Raw genomic sequence first — 20,986 nt, 5'->3', positions numbered from 1 at the left:
GATGTGAAAATCATAATGTGAAATTTGATATTATAATGAATGGCCCGTTGTTACCCTCCAACACTAGTAAAAAGTGATTTTTAACGGATCAATTAGCTGTTAGGTTTAAGGTGAGTTGTTCACAACACATGGCTTATTTACGAAAAGTGAAAAATACTATCTCATTCTGCTTTTGTTTAACTAATTTAACTGTCAATTCAAGGTAACTCACATCATGGAGGAAATTGTGTGGATCGCCTCAATTTTGACGCTGTTTACGAGCACAAAAGGACAAGTGTATCGTGGTAAGAGTTTTACCATCATATTCCTTATAGATATTTCGTTAAAATACTCTTTCTCTCTTCTTCTAATAGGCCGGTATTTTGTTCCGGTACTGATCGAACAAAAGATTTGATGATATTGAACCAGAGCCCATGTTTGGGACATATTTTTGTTACTTTGACGTTTTATTTTTAACATCTAAAGGCACAGTAAGTTTAGATGAATTGGGCATCTATTTATATATTTTGGTAGTTTAAGTACTTCAGGGAAATGACAATTACGACGGCAAAAATTTAACTTGTAAGTGCCTTCTAGCGGTTGTGTTGATCTTTTATGTTGTTTAATTCCAACTCACTCATCCGTTTAAGTGTTGGAGAATTCTGGATCCCACGGTAGAGTTTTGACTTGTCAATGACTTGTGCAAGTTCAAAGCTGGAACAATTTGTAGTCTTTGACTTGTGTTTGGCTTCTTCAGGTTTGGCTTCTTCAGTACATGACAGATTAGGAGTTTCTAGGCAACGGTCGTAGACGTGCGGCGCCAGCAAAGAGAGCGCCATGATAGCACACAATTGTTGCCTATTGAACTTATTTCTTCAATCTTACTGAATTTTTCAACCACACGCGAATTCTGAGGTTCAAAAGGCAACTGACGTTTGAGTTTTTCGCTGCCGTCAATCCTCTTAGCGGACCTTAGCGTGATTTGTGATTGATGGATTTTGATCCGTTTTGGGTGTTTCTTTATTTCAGGGTTCGTTGCTTTTGATCGTAGTTATGATTGACGGCGGCGAAAAACGTAATTGTGAAGGCGGCTTTTGAACTTCAGTGTAGTTTTGAAAAGCGTAGTAAAAGCTCCCATTGCCGTCGCTGTCGTGTTTGTGTAACCTTTCAAACGGAACCATCTGCAACTATGTACATACACCGTCTCTTTGTGTTTTAATCACAGTAAATAGGAAACCAGTGGGATGAAACAGTGATTCTGCTGCATCCGTTCATTAGAAAATGACTTATTAGGACCTTGTTTTTGAAGTTTACTTGCTCTTATTCACACTCAGTGTTGTTTTGTTCGCAGTGTTAAACAGGCTAATGCACAGTTTTTATGGGGTATGGGGTGGAAATGATGCTTCGTCTGCTGGTTTGTGATGGTCACTGTTACCTCTTTCGTGCTAAAAACAAGCCTATATATAATATATTTGTGACATTTCTTTTCAAAATATCTCGTAACGTTCCGTGACATGTGAACAAAGAAAACACAGCGACAGTCTAACTGGATTCGCAGAATCACATTCATCTGCGAAGTCATGTAATGAAACTAAGAACGACGCTTACTAATAAGCTCGCCACCATTTTCTCTATCGCAAAAAACTACTCCTAAATTTGTCTGCATTTAATAATTTTAAACCATCGATTGTCATTCTTTTTCCACTGTGCTTTCAACAAAATTGTCAACAGTTCGATCTAATATTCCAAACGAAATAGGAGGTCTGAGATTTTTCAAAAATAGGGATAAACGTAGCCGAAAAAAGCCTCATATTGTACTTTCGATTAGGTTACCAGTACAACCAGCCATATCGATATCCCTACTACAAAATGGCGCCCGTGTACAGGTGGTACCAGCATGATCAGCCTCCTGTCGCCAAAACTGAACCTGAAATGGAACCAAAAACAGAAGGTAAAGATCATGGGAAAAGTTAATCCTCGAAAACGTTAATGTAAATTAATCCTAAAAGGTTAATGTAATTTTAAATCCTGTGATTTTAATTCCCTATCGGGAAGGCTAGGCTCGATTGCAGCCGCTGTTTGGGAGAACGGCGTAAATCGAGCCTACAGGATTGCTAGAAAATTTGTAAAGGGGTTCTGGAAAAAAAAAAGAAGAAGAAGGAAAAAGGACAACCAAACAAAAGAAATCAATATGGGTTGATGAATGGGTACCTCAGGTCAAGTGAATTACCTGAGTTTGCTTGTTTTCATTGATTTCATAATCTGAATCAGGAATAGCTGTTTTGAAAGCCAAGGCGTGAAATTTTATAGTGGTATCAAATCCCAGTTTTGTTCTCCATTATCCCTTGGCTGTTCATAGAGAATGAGAGAATGATGCCACTGTTTCTCTTTCACTTATTGGTAAAAGTTGATGACAGTGGGTGACAGGCGATTGCTATAGTGAAGACCTGTACACCTACCTGTACTACGATCATGAGGTATGGCGGATGGTCATCGCCAACCACCTTAGCATACTTACATGACTGTGAAGAGATGAGATGACAGTATACTCGTCTTTTTAAGCAAAATTAATGTGGGAAGGAACTACAAAGAAAACAGAAATACGGAAACGTGATTGCACTTGTAACTTGGTTGGCACCTAAATAAACAACGCCATACCAAAAGAGACTCATTTTAAAACAAGTGTTCTCAAAAAATAATATATATTTATGTGAATAAAAAAGGAACCTTTAAGTTTCTTTGATACAATGTTGAAAGCAATCAAACCGCCCCATTTATTTTTAAATTCCTTCAGATGTAACTCCATTTGAAGTACAGGGATTGTTGTATCATAATCTTCATCGAGGTCTACACGACTCACCTTCACTTCAACTAGACCATCAACTTAGCCTCGAGGCCGCAGAATACGCAAAGAAAATTGCCAACAAATGGATTATTAAACATTCTCCAATAGAAAGTCGTCCTGGACAGTCAGAGAACATTTTCTTACGCTGCAAAGCTTTCACTAAGGGCGTGTCGGCTTTTGAAGCTGAAAAAGAATGGTAAGTTTGATCTGAATTTTTAGCATTTGAACGCACAAATCTTGCATCCCTTCTCTCCCTACCTCTCATCCATTCATCGATCCATCCATCCATCGATCAGTATCAACTTATAACAGGAGTCCATAACCCGGAGTGAGCAACTCTCATACTAGGCCTATGTAACGACGTTTGTAAGGACCGATTTCTTTTTAGACACATTTTAGGGCAATTTCTTCCGCGAAGATGAAATCTCCCCCACGTTAATGAACGCATTCGAAGTATAAGATATCAAAAAGGAAAACGTAACGTCATTAATTAAAAGGCAAAAATTATTATTTTTAGGTCTGTAGGTCCTGCTGACAGCTTTGCGGGACTTAAAAGATATTCTTATTCGCGCCAAAACGGTTCTAAAAATATGCTGGCCTTGAAAACGCCGTCACACGAGTAGATGGAAGTTGTTCGCTCCAGGTTATGGGCTCCTGCTTATAATATATAGATTTAGCCAAGACAAAAGGCGAAGCTCCCGTTGATAAATTTTTAATTTACTTCAAACAATAAATGTGTAACCATAAGACATCCACTTGGGATGAGCCTGCGATCAGTTAAAAACTAGTAACTTTTCAGCAACTAACTTAGAAAAAAAAGTGGCCTCTATGGGTCAACACTAGAGCCCGGGATACAGTCCTGTGAAATACTGTCAATTGATCGCCACATGGATGTGTAATATCAGGTTGCAGGCCCCTCAATAGCTAGAAGGTGTGAGATTTCACACTGCTTGCCCTCTCATGCGGACGGACGGGTGGACAACGGACCTATGGAATGGCGCATAAAAGGAGGGACGGATGTGTGCTTACGTGACTGATTATTGCTATAATTTTCATTCAGGTACTCCACAGTGTGCTACTGGAATTTTAATGAACCCTTGCCTATGAACGATAAAGGAAAGCCATTCAGCAGGCTTGTGTGGAAGTCCAGCCAGCAAATGGGCATTGGCCGCGCCACATTCCCAATGGACAATTTTAATTGCACAGCTGTTGTAGCAAGATACCGACCTTATATAGACGCACAAGATTACGCGAACAATGTACCTAAAGGGAAATTTATACCTACGGGTTGCCAATATGTAAATAAGGTTGATAATCAGGATTTTATCGTACCGCCTCGACCTGGAGAAGCTTGTCAGAAAATTCCTGGGTTCAAAGGACAAATGCTTCAAGAAAGTTCTGTCTGCACCCTTAAACAGTTATTTGCAATATTTGGAGCTTCAGTAAGGAAAGGAAAACAAGGGTTTAGTGTTGTTTTATAACTAACATAAAAGACGATATAATAGCCTGTGCACATAACCATCTCTAGTGACTCGTCACCTCTAGGGACGTTTCTATATATTTTGAAAATCTTTTTTGTTGTATATAGACAACTACATGAATTAATAATGCTCTACTCGGGTAGCTAAACGGTCTGGTGTGTGTTTTGGAACTTCTGGGCCGAGTTGTTCAAAGCTGGGTTAAGATAACCCAGGGTTAGTGCGAGATTTGAACTCAGATTTGAAAGGTTAAAAAGCAGTTCAGTCTTAATTCTTTTGGTGTTGAAGTTGATGATCGGAAACTCTAAAAATAACAGAGAAAATCATCCGAGAAAATGCTTTTAAACACAAGAAAAAGAAACGCGGGTTAAATATAACCCCGGGTTAGGCGCTAATCGGCCTTCGAACAACTGGGCCCAGGCTAATGTGGAGACAATGAGTTGCTGAGACAAAGTAGGGCTGGAAAACGTAACTGCCAAGGCACTATGACAAAGGCAGACTGAGTAGAACACAATAGGGGATTAAAGCCGGATGAGCAAAATAAGATCGTATACATAATCGTTTCTTTTTTTAATTATATATATTTACTTGTGTTATTTCTATTTTTTTTTTTAATTTGTTTGGTCTATCACCAGACTTGTGTCCAACTGTGATATAAAACACCTGCACGATCCAAAAAGCCGAGGCCGAAAAAATTGTGAAAAAAGGTCGAGAAAGTGTCCTAGCGAGTGTTATTTAACCATAAGCCTAATAAAGAATTTCTTTACAACGTTCGTTATCTTATCATTTCCTTAAAACTCTGATATAACTTTATGTTAAAAGCTGCTCTAACGTTAGAACTGATGGGTAGCATTAAATACTGGCCGAGTTTGTGAAAACCACACTAACTTGTAAGCCTTAGGACAACCAACTTAACTTAATTACCAATTGTAAAGTTCAGTTCTTACCAACAAACCTTCTAAGGGGACTCTCTCCTAATTAGCCAAGAAATATTTAAGTATCTCACAAAGACACCCTCAACTCGTTTAGCTCTAGGTTTAGGCCCTATATGACAGCTGGAGACTTAAGCTAGCCCTTAGCAGGAGAAACAAATAAGGAGAGAAGAAAGACACATGATATTATGTATTCTTGCCTCAAGGCTCCAGCTCAAGCTGACTGATCAACATAACCACCCACCAGGTTTCTGGGCAAATATTAGGGCGATGGCTCGCAGCCTTCTAAGAAATAAACAACCAAAAAACGCTTTAAAATAAAATAAAAAATAAGAAATAACGTTTAACGCACTGACACTGCAGTGCATGACCGAAAAGTGTACGTAGCAAGGCCCCTAAAAAGAAAACTTTAACCTATTGATTATGGTTTGCGTTGCTGACGATGGACGAAAAAATGGATTTGCATAGCATAGGTCGCACATTAAAGAAGAGTAAATCAAGGGCAAAGATAATAAACGCCACATTTGTCTCCTTATTTACAACCCCGTGCAAATTGGTATGCAAAGGTGGTATTTATCATTTTTGCCCCTGACGCCAATTCTTATTTACTTGCAGCAGTATTTCTCGGCACTGAGAACTGTTCTTCCAAAATCGATCAAGGAAGCGTTTTCCTCCAAAAGCCGCCTTGATGTTTAATCACGTTTGGGTCAAACGGCAAACTCGAATTTGTACCACCTGACCAAGTTTCCCCCCTACTTGTCGCCTACTTTTTATTATTTCTACACATAACTTAGTAGTTTCACCCAATTTTTCATCCATAAGAATTTTCTGAGCTGGTTTTATCTGCTTATTTTCTATTTTGAGAAATCCTCAACTTGAAACTAATGTTTGCCGTTTGCCTTATACGTGAAGCTTAAACTCTACTAATGATAAATAGATGTAATTTCTTTTTCTTTACTGAACTTCTTTGACTCGTGGCTGTTTAATCATTTTTTTTATTCATTTTCTTGGGGATCCTTTCTTTGTGTCAGCAGTTCTGGATCATGTTTCTCGCGTCTCACCATGTTTCGAAGGCTCTTTACGCCATGGACCACGATACCTAGGTGATGATGATTTTTCTGTGCAATTTTGGTGGCCGGGGCATAAGCGGTTTTAAAGTTATCAAGCGTGGCTCTCCGATCTGAAGCCTCCTCCTCTCCCCAACACCGGACCAAAGTGGCCAAGAAAAGCCCGGTCTGAATAGAGTTAATCTTTATATTTCGAGGAACTCGCGCGTTCTCCTTTGGTGTCGCAAAGATCATTCATTTGATAGTTCTCAGACAATACCAAAAGTTTTGTTCATCAAAAGAGGAGTAACGCTTTTAATTTACCCTCCAATCTATCTCTAAGTAAATAAAATGTTATTTCTGGCCAATCTTGGCAGTGCGACTTCTGCCCGGGGCCATCACGAAAATCGCCTCACATAAAGGAATTCCGGAACTCGGGAAATTTTTGCAACATAAATTTAGTATCAAGCAAATTTTTGCTGTAAAATCCCGATTCCTAAATCCTGGGCTTTTAAATCCTATATTCACCTCAAGGATTTCGGAATTCCATTAACGATTGGAATCCGAAACTCCCAACTTCTATTGACATAGAATCCGGAATCCATTAACTTAAATCGAGAATCAAAGACTGCCTTGAATTCCCTCACGTGGGTTGAGAAATCGCACAACACGACAGTAAGAATTAATTCCAAGAAAGTTAGTTGCCAACAATATAACTGTGACATAGTGAAATAAACAGCATGGGATAAAAAGCAACCAATCTTTAAAAACACTTACAGACGCGACCTTTTGAGAACCCGCTGAAGAAAGCCTGTGTTTCTTGAAAGATTAAAGTTTATGAAGAGGCGGAAAACCTAAACGTTGTTTGTTTGTTTGTTTGTATTTTTTGAGATAGCATGTTAATGCAAAGTATGTCAATGGTAGCAAAGAGATCGTTGGTAGATGAGATAAATAACAACTTGTGACAGATAAACGAATCATGTCTCCTGGACGTAAGTTTAGGACAGGAAAATTTTGTATGATGTTGAATTGTGCTTCCTTAAATTTAAAAAACGTCCGCTTTCAATATTGTGATTTTGAGCTTTTGAGTAAAATCTAATTTCCCGTAATTTGATTAGTCAATTTTAGTCTAGGTGACCTCCCCAGTTACAGTAGCTATTGACATGGATGTCAGGCACAGTGACCGTGAAGCAGGGAAAGGTCGCCCTCCTGACCTTTGCGTTCACAAAACACAGGGTTTATTGCAGTTTTTTCTGCGCCAAAGGTTGCTTCGAGTTTATCAATTATAAATGTAAGCATTTCTACAAGCTTTGAGAAACAACGACAATTCTGTGAAAGGTAAGACTGCCTTAAATTCATTTCGGTGAACAAGCACTCTAAATATCTTCTTCTAGAGATACAAGGGCGCATCGAATGAACGAAAAAGGAGCTTCACTCATAAGACATAGGTTCTGAATAGCTATTGATGGCTTCTCTTTCTTACATTAATTGACTTATTTTCATGGGCAATTACGTTAATATTTCCGGGAAGTTATAAAGAGGAAATGCTTTGACAGGATACATATCCTTGTGGCATTTTAATATTCAACAAACTAAATTGAATTTATTGAACTTAAAGATATTTTGATTGATTTTGATTGTTTCAATTGTCGGTTTAGAACGCAAGAATATGATATTAAAAAATACAGTTAACAAGGTCTAAGTTAAGAGCTCCAGTTTTAATACAAGAATTCTAGATATCTTGACACGATGCAGTTCCCTTTTCTTTCTTTCACTTTGACGTCCTTTAATCGGGTTAGTTGCCTTTATTGCCGTAGTTGCCTTGCTAGATCATGATTCCCGTAACGTTGCTCCAAAATTGTTATTACTGACGAAACTCGAGGCTTAATGATTTTCTATGCCATCGCTAATCTTTATGAAGTACTTTATAAAAATTAGCGATGGCATAGAAAATCATTAAGCCTCGTTTTGTTTCACAGAACCATGGTAACGAATCACAGTCTTCTCAAGGGGTCTATTGTATTTTCAACATGGCTGGTAATTATTATACGTGGAGGTAAGAAAAGGATTGAGACCAGGCAAGTTAGGCGTAATAAGTCTTCCATTAAATATCTAAAATTGAGAAATTTCTGCTTGATCTCCTTTGTGGGTTTTGAAGGCTGCAATATATTTAACGCATTTCGTGTTCTCTTTTCAGTCCTGTGAACCTTCAATATAGTGTATTTATCACTAGCAAAAATAATGGGGCATAATAGGCAAGGCTTAATCTATCAAAAGGAGTTTCTAACGTTTTGCTTGAAGCTGTTATACTGTTCACAGTCCCTTAGTTTTTTTTTGTCTTTTACAATCGTCGGGATAGAGTGCCTACCCTCACAGGCGCACCGAGTGTAATCTGGGGATGAGTATAAAAAATACTTAGGGGGACCCTGTGAGCAGAGGTTTCTCTCTTGCATGGCTTTTAGCGTTCATGAAGTCATTAGCACCGCTTGTCTTTAGCGTAGAACTTTGGTTTGTTTATTTTCATAATTTCCCTCTCGTTAATTTCAGCTGTAATTAACCCTCCCCCCAAAGATGGGACCTTTAAGATAACTGGCAAGGGAATTGAAGGCGAAGGAACTTTTGCTGAAAGCAACGGTAAAGCAGAAATCGGCCTTCACATCGCTCTCACGGGCCAGGGATCGCAGGCACAGTTGGTCGTACCAGCACCAGTTCAGGCTGATAAAGGGGAACCTGAGAGCACATTCAGAACAACAAATGGAAATGATAACACTGAAACAGAAATCACCTTCACTCAAGATGGTAAGATCAGGCTAATTCGTCTCCTTAACGGGGGCTACGTCATGCTATTTGCTATCTTTTTAAAAAGCTAAAACCTTGCCTTCCCTCAATTAAGCATTTAATCTGTTTCCAATCATCTGTTGGTATGAATGGCAAGGATGGACATGGATAAGAACTTGAAAAAATTGGGCCAACCTTTTCAAGTTTTTATGATATATCCGGGAAAAAAAAAAGTTAAAACTAGAAATATATATATCACAGAACCTCGCGAAACTCGGGGGAGGAGACCCGTAAAATGTTAGGGATGGGAGGACAGGGGATAAATAGGGTAAATTGCGTAACTGTGGAGGGAGATCCCTGGTGAAATTTGTTTCATATCTTCTTCGTATCTCTAACGGTGTATTTTGTGTATTGGTGAGACAGTAAGTAATGGCTTCAGCACAGAGTTGACCTGAAATAGTAATATCCTGTGACATAACCCCTTCAAAGTGCTAAACAGTAAACGCTTTTTAATAATCGACTTTTATTATTTAACTTCACTTAGAAGAGTACAAATAACCCTGTAAACGAGTACAAATATCTCACGGTATTTGTACTCCAGAAGACCGGTTTGACCGGTTTTGTACAAACGTCGCACGTACTAGCAGAAAACACATCGCTTCCGAGGAAAATAAAGAGTCAGTAGGAGCCAAATTGCAAAAGTCCGTGTTTCTGAAGTAAAATCGCCTGAACAACGATGAATGTCGACATTTATTAAAAATAGGCAGAACATACAAACATTATAAGCTCAAAATACAACAAAAAAAAAGAAGATGAAAACAGACCTAAACGTGTGTAATATAGAGATGGGGATGGCGGAAAATCCTTGAAACAAATAACGGTCCTTAAATAAATTCCCTGCCGAGGAACTGAACAGTCTTCACTGACTTCTAGATCTTTCAAAATGTGAGGAAACACGACATGTTAGACTTGAGCATTTCTCTAAAGACTTTTCGGTAGCATTGGATGCCGGTTTTAGGTCGTTTTTTTTCGAGTAGCTCTTTGAAACTTCTTAGATTGTGGGAGAATTTCGTCTTTCCATTGCAATTTGCTCTGCTCAGTAAATCCGTCTTGCAGTCGGTTAAAGAGCATCATAAGCATCACAATTATTTGTCATTCCTTCTCTGTTTTCCTAACAAATGTTTGAAAAAGAGACTGACCTTGAAGTGCTAAAGAAAACCCGAAAACATTGGTCTTCTGAGTAAAGCAGTTTCACAAGTTTTCGTTTCCGACCAATCAGCAACGTTGTTGAATAAAGCTCGCAAAAACTGGGACTAGCAAAGGAGTCACGGCCTGTCACACATTCTTGTTATACGTATTTACTGAGTTCTATTTAAAACTCCTCGAGTTGAATAATAAATCCCTTATTGGACGGTTTAGTGTAAAGTATCGTGGGATATTTTTACTCTACTCTTTTTTTTTTTGACTCGCCCTTGACGGGCATTTCAAAATACGGCATGGCTCGTAAAAATATCCCACCACACCGCACACTAAACCGTCAAATAAGATATACAGCGAAGCTTCCTAGGTTATTTCAAATTCAAAATTATAGAAAATGTTCAAGAGACAAATAATGCCTTGAGCTAGAATAATTCAAAAGTAGTGGAGCTTTTTCCCGCCTTGGTCAACCAACATATCCCGTGTTCACAAAAATTTCGTTTCATATGAACCCATCATAGTGGTGTCAGTTTGTCCATTACAGTGGTGTTCGTTCTTGTGTTTGATGTTATTGTTCAGAAATAACATCTTCGTCGCTTACCACATTTTATTATATAGGCACGAGTGTTTTACTGGAAAATATAACACTCGTAAAATTCATAAAAACTACATCCGGGACCCGAGTGGTTTATTTTCCATAACCTCACGCGTGAGTTTATCGATGACGTAATTTTGGTAATTTCCCTCTATTATTTTATCGATGTCATTTTGTCTATATAATAAAAAGAACATTACACGACGGCTTGAAAATATGAATTTTATTTTCTCGTGGCAAAAACAATATTTTACTTATCTTCGAGCCACCGTGTGATATCCTCTACATACTCTCTCCAGCGACAAAGAAAAAAGTTTCATTATGCATAGTTTGAAAAGGAGTAAATCGCGACGTCACTGCTCGATATAGCCAACTGTGTTACATGCGAAAAATACGACACTCTGTTCCGGGGTGTAGTCGTCATATCAATTCTAGCCTGCTTGTTCCCTGTAAAACAAACAAACAAAACAAAGCAAAACACGGGGAAAACAACCAAACGATAAACAAAAGCAATTATTTAAAAAAATATTATTCATTCGTTAATGCATTTGATTATCTCAAGTTGAGAAAAACACTTTATTTTAGATGAGGACTTTTTGGATCAAATGTTAGAGGAGCATAATAAGTTACGATCTGTTCATCTGGCTCCTCCTTTGGAAAAAAACAGAAACATGTCACTTCAGGCCAAGACCTTAGCCGTTCAGCTGGCAACAGAAGCGAACCTGAGGCATTCAGACAAAGCCAGTCGCCCTGATCAAGGAGAGAACTTAGCCATGGGATGTACATCCTCAGGACCAGGAATCACGGCTAAAGACGCAGCGAAGGAGTGGTAAGTATCCAGTTATAACTAAAAAGATATCTCTGTTTTATTTATTCATTTATTTATTCATTGATTCATTTATTAATTCATTTACTTCCATATTAAAACAATAAAAATGCAAACAGAGAAAATCGAGGAGGTATCATTGTCCCTGTGGCTTCGGTCGGGATATGAAACCCGAGAAATTCCATTTTTGTAATATGAAACATTTCGTATTACAGGAGTGTCGTTTTCATCGAAAGTGAAGCCCGTCTTTCCTTCCTGTGGAAACTTAAATGTAGAATGTGAAGTTGATTCTTGAAATATGGATTATGGTTTCATTATTCATTTCAATATCGCGATCCTTAATTGAAGGATAGAGAATAAAAAAAGAGGCTGTTATTTTTTCAAGTAGCACCTCATGCGTTCGTTACTGAAGCGTCTTCTACAGTGTTTTTGCCTTAAAACTCATGGTCACGGTCACTGTTAACATCTGATAGAGGGAAGTCTGTTTTAAATTTTTAATTCTCTCACTGAAGAGAGAATGTTCCCAAAAAATAATGACATCGTATATTAAGAATCATCCTCACATTTTATTCTGTAAGGGAATAAATCAGTAACGCGTTGCACTGTACGTAAGTGTTACAGTATTAATTAGCCGTATACTTATCACCTAGATAAACTTGCGTCATGGTGCGTCTTACTGCCTCCATTTAGCCGGTACAAGTTTCATATAGGAATGATTTTTTTCTAGTCTTGACTGATTTAATTAAATTTTTTGACCACAAAAGTACAGTATTTACTTAAATTGCAACACTTAAACAATCACTGTTTAAACAGCCAATAACAGCCACTAATAATGAGCCTTGTGTTGCAGGTATGATGAGGTATGTAGCCACAATTTCTACGATCAAGCCTATCAAGACAGGTCCGGTCACTTTTCACAGCTAGTCTGGAATGCCACCCGTGAACTTGGTGTGGGCAGGGCTATAGGCCAAAAGTTTGGCATGAATTGCACCTTCATCGTGGCTCGCTACAGGCCGTTGGGCAACATTGGATCCGAGTTTGCCTCTGACGTGACCAAAGGAAACTTTGACTCCTCCTATTGCAGTCATGTACAGCGAGATAGCTTACCTCGGCTGGGTGAACCAAAATCAAAAATTGGAGCAAGAAAGGGAAGATACAGAGCCAGGATACCTCATATTCCGAAAATAGTGATCTTGTAATCTTCAAATCTAAACTGAATCTTTTATTTTAAGATAGATGATCACCATTTTTCCATTGTTTTCATTGATGTTGGTAATCACAAAAAAGAATTAGAACTATAATGTAAAATTAAAGAGTCCCCCAAAAAATAATAATAACAACAACAACATCAAATCATGATGTGTCTTGTCAAAACTGTTCGTTACGTTTTCTTTCACTAAGCTTTTCGGCTTTCTTCTTCTTTGAATTTTTGACCATCATCAGCAGATGTAGGTATTTCATAGAATGGATTATAGTGTAGGGAAATGACTTAAATAAACAAAGAATGATGGTAAATGACTTACTTTATTTCTTGTTTCAAGAGAGTTGCAGAAATTAAGAGCGAGTCATACTGATATAAAAGTTTGTGTGATGTCACTTTTTAGAAGATTAATAAAATAGTATTAATTTATCAGTCATTGTTTATTTTACTTCATTGTTATTTTGTGGGGGTGGATGGAACCCAGTGTTTCGAAACGATTTTACCTGTAGTTGAAAGCCTTTGATCATCTTTTCAAGATGAGGCATATTTTATGGGTGGTGGCGCTACTAGAGGCCTGTGACGTCACTAACAATGGTCGCCATTTTAGATTATACCAAGAATTGGAAATCAGGTTAAAACCGCGAGAAATGGTGTAGAGATTTTGTGCTTTACATGAAAAATAACACATAAATAAGCACTTTGTATGATTTTAGACACAAGATTTGTTTTTATTGTTGAAGGAAGTTGGAAAAATATGTATTTCCTCCCCCAAATGACTTGACCACCTGCTACTTGTGACGTCATATCTTCTAGCCATGGCAACTGACCATCACTAAACATGCCTCAAAATGTGCGCGAGGGTTGAATGAGTAGCTACTGAAAACGTCAGGTGCTATTGATTTATCCTCTAGGAAAAAAAACTCCGAAAAACCTTATGGGGGGGGGGGGGAGGGGTTGGCATAATTCATCGTCTACTGTTTCAAACCCACCGGTTCGGATCAGGCTTTCTGCTCGATAAAGGAAAATAAGTTTTAATTTACGTCCATTCGGATGATCATAGCATGTCAGTTTGGCATGCATCCTTCTCTTCTCTCTCTCTCTCCCTCCCTCCCCCCTCCTCCCCCCCCCCTTCACTTCACCTTACTTATCACAAATTCTAGCTTGTCTATAAAACAAATCAATTTCCAATCCCGTTTTTAATCTGTATCAGTGAAAAGAAGGAGACAAAACCAGCAAAATTTAAAATAGATTTAACCTATATAACCATGTCAAATACTATGGAACTTAAGACGTTTTCTTACTTTAAACAATCTTTTGAATAATAGCTATCGGCCTCTTTAGTTGTTTTCTTGGATGAAAATGCCCAGGAAATGTGCAATCTTAAATGATGTATTCCAGAATATATTTTCAGTCTTCATATCAGAGATGTCCCTTTCCTCTCTCCCAAATTCAATTCCACACTTCTCTCCTTCCCAAGTGAACCTGTGAAGGAATACATCGCCCCATGTAAGGAAATCTGAATTCCAGAATCCGGGAGATTTTTGCTTGTGGAATGGAAAATCCGGGAAATTTTTTTTTTTTTTTAGAATCCGAATCAGTAATCCTAATAACGATTGGAATCTGAAATTCACGTTCCACTGACAAAAGTCTTTCATCTAGTACCTGGAATCCAAGATTTGATTGGATTCCCTTACATGAGGTGAAACACAAACATAATGCATGGAATTTTAGAATGTGGTCGTAAGCCGAGTAAACGAGTTGGTCACTTAAATCTATTTTTAGCAAATAAAAAAAAAAGGCATAGGAATATAAGCTGGACAAATTAAAAGTGGCTGTAATAACGGGGTGGCTGTGTAAACCTATAGTAGGGCTCTATAGTTTAACTGTAGGCTGGAATGGTCGGTCACATCTTGGATGATTTACACAAGACATTTTAGCCACGAGATATGGTTATTAAAATACGGTGGAAAAATAAGGTTTGGGGGGCCTGAAAGGTTCTTGTCTCTGACTGTGAGTTACACCTTACCAATTTTTAATGAACACCTCCGGGATATGATAACAAGAAAAATTAAATTCAATTTCTTACCTTCTATTAACGCCAGCTTATCGGATCGCTTGGGTTTTTGCCGCTTAAAATGTATGGATTTTTCATGTGCTTAGACGTTTACAGAATGATTAAATACAAAGTTTACAGAAATTGCCGGACCAGTACGTCAAATAATTGCCAAGGATATTTTCGATGAGAAATAAAAACAAATTGATTTAAACGTCATTGATTATTTCGAATACTCTACCACAAAGGGGACATATAGTAGTCCAGGCATATATTTTTAATTTGGCACTTTCGTTTTTACTACTAGCTATTTCTACAGGGTACCACCATTGTATCTGTCGACTTAACCTGCAAATGTCAAATATTGTCACATTAAGTAACAAGGAAATTCTGTCATCAAGACCGCCGAAAAATGCCATAATTCGTGTTAAAATCTTGACGGCAAAAAGGAAAACGTAGAGGGCGGATAGCAAATATTTCTTATCTTTTCGAAGTCTGTAGCTTTTTCACGAAAGTTCGTTAATTATGTATTTAACACCAGCCCATTTAGTGACCTCAAAGAGGAATCAGGTTATTCGCCTTGACTTGCGTCTTGCTGCGGCTTCAAGAACTACGATCATAGCCACTGGCCGTTAATACAGCGAATAAGGTGGCAATTTCTGTCATTTTCAAGGTGGGTTTCTACAAGAAGGGAGTAAGACATTTGATTATGAAATTATAATAGCTAATTAAATCATCTACTTTGCAAACAAAATATATAAAATAAAACAGGTTTGCCCTAATATATAATAATATATATATTAAAAACATGTGGGGTGAAAAACGCAGGTTTAAGTTTCCCTGAATGCCTTGATCTCAACAGTTCTTTTCATTATTATATTGCAAAATTGGTTTCAGTAGCAGCCTCTCAACTGTGGTTTCTACTCAAACGATGGTCTTTACCAGTGCAACTATTAGGCACCTTCAAATATTTCTAATAATATATATAGAATATTTCACCTTTTTTGCAAATTTACATTGTTAAGCTTATTTTACTATTTTTATGTCTTTGTGCTTTTTACAGTATGCGGCCCACAATATTCTTGTGGTTTATTAACGCCCTCCTTTGTTCCATGCTAAAGAAAAGTGTCGCAGGTACAGGTGTAGTATAAACAGTAATCTTATTAACTCTATTTTAGTTTTAAAGTCAGTGTTGAGGTTATACTTGTTAAACATTTGGCTAAAACAAACCTACATGTTTGAGAAAAACATTTAAACTAGGCTAACAAGATGGTGTCCTTTATGGTAAGCAACCGCCCCGCAAATTGTTATTCATAAGTTGAATTAAACAAGATCATTGTACTTTACAGTTCTTACTTTCGCTTCTGCACTATTATAAGTTCTTATAGTAGTGGAACTAACAAAGGCTTGTTGTTGCTGTTGTTTTTATTGTCGTTGTTACTGTTGTTGTTGTCGTCGTCGTCGTCGTCGTTGTTGTTGTTGTTGTTCTTTTTCTTTTTCTTCTTCTTCTTCTTCTTCTTCTTCTTCTTCCTCTTCCTCAAACAATCGTATCGCTTGCATTAGAGTTGTTTCCCGATATGATTGAATCTATGAGCTGGAGAACACATAGCTAGAGATGACTGTGGGCTAATTGATCGAGACAAACCGGGCGATTAAAAAAAAAAATTAGGCTTTGAGCTGTATTCTGTGCAATCTAAAAGGCTTGAGTTCGCGGTAACAGAAGCAGTTTCATCTTCAGTTCACAGTGGTATGATAAAATTGTTTCAGATTTCTCAGGGACTTTCACTATTGACAGCAATGGGGTAAAGGGCCAAGGAACATACACGGTTATCAATGGTGTGGTGGATATATCAATAGGCCTAAAACTAGAGACAGGAACTACATCATGCGAGCTAAATGATGGAGCCAGCACTTTGACGGCATCGCTGCCAAACCCTACACCTATCGCGTCAACAAATGATGAGGCTCGCTCGTCACCAACTCCAAACGCTGAACCTACTTCGTCAGTTTTTCCAAACACTGGACACATCTCTTCTCTTCGTCCTAACCCTGAGTCATCCTCTATGCCTCATCCAAACAATGAGCCAAGTTCATCACCCATTGAGAGCAGTACCCTTCTTTCCAGCAGGGAAACAGCTCAAATGGCCCCAGAAATCATTCTCACGCCATATGGTAACAGGACTTTCGTGTTTTCTAACTTAACAAATATGCAACCTGTAATATTTTGGGTGGGTTTGGTCCCATTTATAACTAGTAAGGCAATAATGATGATGATGATGATGATGTTGATGATGATGATGATAATCGCGGTGATGAAAACAATGACTATAACTTTACAATTTGAGCTTTGAAGTACAGCGATACAATATAATTTCTATTCAGCTAAGAACCTATCACACCTACCCAAACACAATAAATAAGAAAGGTTATTTAACGCCAGAATTTCATAAATTCTAAATCTTTTCATAGATAAACAATTCATCGATGATATGGTGACTGTCCACAATAAACTTCGGTCGGTCCACTTCTCCCCACCTATTCAGAGCAACGACGAAATGTCCTTAGAGGCCAAAAAACTCGCTCTTAGTCTTGCCAGAGAAAAGGACCTTCGACACTCCTTACCTTCTGAAAGACCTAACCAAGGTGAAAGTTTGGCCATGGGATGTACTACTGCGTCTGGACCGGGGATTTCGGCAACCGAAGCCATCAAAAAATGGTACCTGAATATATATTTATTTTGCATATGTTCAGTGTAAAACGAGTACTAAGCTTTTTTTTTAAAATTAGTTTTAAAGCAATCAGGTATAATTGGTCAAAGAAAATGATCCCCTTTTGCAAGATTCACTTTTTGCTCACTAGAGGACTTTCCTGCATTTTCTTCGTGTTTTTTTGGGTCGATCCAAAAAAAATTCAGAAGGGTTTGTATGGAGTTTTGTAATCATAACTGGGCTACGATCTCAGAGACAATTTGCCCCCAAATGCTAATTTTTGGCAAGTAGGCCTCTTGGACGTTGTTCTTTCAGAATATCCTGACAAATCCCATAATTTCAGAAATTTCATTTTTATGACGTCACACTTTAGTACTCTATTGGGAGCTGTATCCGATATGTTTGAGAATTATGCGGGAAACTTTATTTAACGTTACCATCAGACTTGAAGTGATCCAAAAAGCGGCTCTGTTGGGAACAGCTGGACTATTACGGAAAGTTTTGGCTATTTAGGGAATCAAATGTAAGGGCTCCTTCGGGATCTTAAGAGACTTGTTGTTGCTTGCTCCCAGGGGTAATTTATCAGGCAGTGTAAACCTTTTAAGCATGAGATTCGCAATATAACAATAACAATTATAATAGCAACAACAGCAACAACAACAATAATAAAATAATAATAATAATAATAATAATAATATATTATTATTATTATTATTATTATTATTATTATTAGTATTATTATTGTTAGTATTATTACAGCGCAGACGATACACTAAAGAGGTTGATTAATTTATACATTAATTTTATTTCAGGTATGACGAAGCATGTTGTGACGATTTTTCAAACCATGCCTTTCAAAATTTATCAGGACATTTTACGCAGTTGGTGTGGAAAGCAACAGAAGAAATCGGTGTCGGTAGAGCATTTGGTTCAAAGTGGGGAATGAACTGTACATTTATCGTAGCACGTTACCGACCCAAAGGGAACATTGACAGTGAAACTGCATTTAAGGACAATGTGGAGCAAGGCACCTTCGATCCTGCTGTGTATAACTGCAGTAACGTAAACTGTCCAAACAAAGTTGCGGATCACAGTCAGAACAATCAAGTACCAGGGAGCAATCAGCAACATTATGGATTGTCAGATAAATTCAGCGCATCTCCTCTTCATAGATACAGGAATCTGTATTACAAGAATGCTAAAGATCTCGGTGGTGGTCTCAGAGATCAAGTTTTAAACGGCTATCCGAAAATGACTGGGATCAAATCCAATTCCCTTTTGTCTCGTTATCAGGTTTATAAGATGAAAAATGAGGATGAAAGTTTACCACAATTCTTTTCAAATGATCTTAGCGAGAATGATTTAAAGGCTATGGAAAAATTTTACAGGGGTAAGATACCACACAACACAATTAGTATGCAAGAAAACGATAAGGTTGTGTGGTTTTTATTATGAATCAATAAAATTCAACTCAAGTTCTGCAGTTATGATGTTTTTTTGGTAAACCAAGACATAAAGACAAAAAACTTCTACTCGTTGTGATAATTTTTACTTCAAAGAGGTTAGAGAAACGCGTTCGGTTCAGTCTCGTTAAGCATCTAGGCTCTTTGAATTCCATAGTAAATTTCATTTATTTTCTCGGCGACGTTGTTCAAAACTTACCAAAAACCTGGGACGAGATCGTCCATGAGAAAGAGGAGGCTTGATGCAAGTCGGCGAAAATGTCCTATTCTTAACCCTTCAAGTCCCAATAGTGACCGACATCAATTTTCTCCTAACATTGTCCATACATTGTCAAGAGACAAGGTTGTGAGAATATAAAAAATGATCACGAAAGAGAAAATGCCTTGATGTTTTATCAAATTCTCTCAACTAATTCTTAAAGGAAATGTATGAAGATCAGTTTGGAGAATTTGTATGTGGATATTGGGGCAAAAGGCTTTTAAACTCATATTTTCCTTTTAAACTTTTTATTTTTGTTTTTGAGTCTTCATTTTTCTTGAAACTGTTGAACAATACTATCGAGATACGATTATCGCTGGTAACTTTAATGAAAGTCGTTTCTTTTGGTCGGTGCAAGGTGATGGAAATGATGACGATCATAAAGATATATTGCAATTACATTGCAAGAAATAGTGACGAACGATAAGGATACGTAACTTTGTTTATGTATTTGAATCAGACTCCACTGTGAAAGCATCAATGTTTATCCGGAGCCGAATACGACTGATAATAATATTTGATTTTGCAATGGAATTAGAGATGTGATTGAAACCAACATTTATAGTTTGCCCAGGATAGATATATGAATAAAGGACTTGTTAGCCATTTTATAGTTAATGCATCCAACGTTTTTAGGTGTACCTAAAGGAATGAGGGACAGGAACATTATGCGCGTAATATATTTACTAGAATCTAGAATTTAAAGAAACTGTAACCTAAAAAAATTGATCAAATGCATTCACTAAGGTTCAGTGAAAAGGTCTCGTTTATTATGTAACGATTCGACCATTAACGTCTTTGAGTTTCATTTGATTTGCTGTATTCTCTGCTAACATGGCTATTTTGTGTGTGACTTCAAACGTGGTATGCCGGTTTCGTGTTTCAGCATGACAAAAAAGATTCCCAATGGTGTTCGAATTGTTTCATTAACATTAAGAACCAGTTATTGAGTGATTAAAAGACGAATTATTCATTGTATTCCCTTCCAAGACGTCAGATTTCTACTAATAGCCTGTAATGCGCGCGCATTATTTGGGGATGGCGAAAGCTCCTTGTTTATGATAGTCGCATTACCGTGGTCTTCATCTTTGATCTTATCATAGTGGAAGAATGGAGAGTAACCCTTGGGGTAAACTTTATGGCTAAAGATAAAGGCGAGAGAGGGGTGGCGAGATCTCCCCACCCCTCCCCCTTTAACTCGACTCAGCTCCTCGATTATTTGGAACTTGGCATGGGGGTAACCAGGGTAGCCGGAAAAAGTACCTGCAACGCACGCTACCTGCTTGTCTGAAACAATTAATACTTTATAACAGTCGAACCTGTTAGCCCTCGACACTTCGCTACTTCCGACAGTCCTCTTGCTTCCAACGATAATGTCCCAAGCTTCAATGTATTCTCACCCCCAAATAACAGAAACCATTGCAAACACTTGGGTTTGTCTCCTGAGTGGTTTCCTTATTCAGGATGTGAATCGCTGAACCCGCCTTCCATTACGACCCTTTGATATATTATTGTTTAAAACGATACTAAAGAGCCATATTCATTGTTTCTTGTTTTAGGACGATCCTTCTTATTTTGCTGTTTAGAAAAAACATGACAAGTCTGTTTAAACTCATTAGATACTGT

General features: G+C 37.7%; 3 protein-coding genes across 3 annotated transcripts; all 3 read left to right on the top strand.

The window, feature by feature from the left end:
• Window positions 1-214: 214 nt before the first annotated feature.
• LOC140928334 (uncharacterized) lies at window positions 215-5,070 on the top strand. Its single transcript, XM_073378073.1, has 4 exons — window positions 215-284; window positions 1,808-1,930; window positions 2,774-3,020; window positions 3,885-5,070. The coding sequence occupies exons 1-4, from the start codon at window positions 215-217 to the stop codon at window positions 4,303-4,305; spliced, it is 861 nt and encodes a 286-aa protein (XP_073234174.1). The 3' UTR covers window positions 4,306-5,070.
• Window positions 5,071-7,499: 2,429 nt separating this feature from the next.
• LOC140926861 (uncharacterized) lies at window positions 7,500-13,288 on the top strand. Its single transcript, XM_073376542.1, has 5 exons — window positions 7,500-7,618; window positions 8,260-8,336; window positions 8,828-9,079; window positions 11,436-11,679; window positions 12,527-13,288. The coding sequence occupies exons 2-5, from the start codon at window positions 8,264-8,266 to the stop codon at window positions 12,873-12,875; spliced, it is 918 nt and encodes a 305-aa protein (XP_073232643.1). The 5' UTR covers window positions 7,500-7,618; window positions 8,260-8,263; the 3' UTR covers window positions 12,876-13,288.
• Window positions 13,289-16,199: 2,911 nt separating this feature from the next.
• On the top strand, window positions 16,200-19,093 carry LOC140926056 (uncharacterized). The gene is made up of 4 exons (XM_073375857.1): window positions 16,200-16,214; window positions 16,676-17,102; window positions 17,400-17,646; window positions 18,451-19,093. Exons 1-4 carry the CDS (start codon window positions 16,200-16,202, stop codon window positions 19,091-19,093), a joined length of 1,332 nt encoding a protein of 443 aa, XP_073231958.1.
• The last annotated feature ends 1,893 nt before the right edge of the window (window positions 19,094-20,986 follow it).

Source organism: Porites lutea, chromosome 2 (assembly GCF_958299795.1).
Source record: "Porites lutea chromosome 2, jaPorLute2.1, whole genome shotgun sequence".
In the NCBI taxonomy this organism is placed as follows: Eukaryota; Metazoa; Cnidaria; class Anthozoa; order Scleractinia; family Poritidae; genus Porites; species Porites lutea.
The sequence above is the reverse complement of the archived record's forward strand: the minus strand, read 5'-3'. Positions and strand labels throughout refer to the sequence as shown.

Excerpts from the sequence above, each read along its gene's own strand:
- LOC140928334 (XM_073378073.1), top strand. The coding sequence starts at position 215 with ATGGAGGAAATTGTGTGGATCGCCTCAATTTTGACGCTGTTTACGAGC. Across the intron at positions 285-1,807 it reads AAAAGGACAAGTGTATCGTG|GTTACCAGTACAACCAGCCA; the intron begins GTAAGAGTTTTA and ends ACTTTCGATTAG. Across the intron at positions 1,931-2,773 it reads AATGGAACCAAAAACAGAAG|ATGTAACTCCATTTGAAGTA; the intron begins GTAAAGATCATG and ends AAATTCCTTCAG.
- LOC140926861 (XM_073376542.1), top strand. The coding sequence starts at position 8,264 with ATGGTAACGAATCACAGTCTTCTCAAGGGGTCTATTGTATTTTCAACA. Across the intron at positions 8,337-8,827 it reads GGTAATTATTATACGTGGAG|CTGTAATTAACCCTCCCCCC; the intron begins GTAAGAAAAGGA and ends CGTTAATTTCAG. Across the intron at positions 11,680-12,526 it reads AAAGACGCAGCGAAGGAGTG|GTATGATGAGGTATGTAGCC; the intron begins GTAAGTATCCAG and ends CTTGTGTTGCAG.
- LOC140926056 (XM_073375857.1), top strand. Across the intron at positions 17,103-17,399 it reads AATCATTCTCACGCCATATG|ATAAACAATTCATCGATGAT; the intron begins GTAACAGGACTT and ends ATCTTTTCATAG. Across the intron at positions 17,647-18,450 it reads ACCGAAGCCATCAAAAAATG|GTATGACGAAGCATGTTGTG; the intron begins GTACCTGAATAT and ends ATTTTATTTCAG.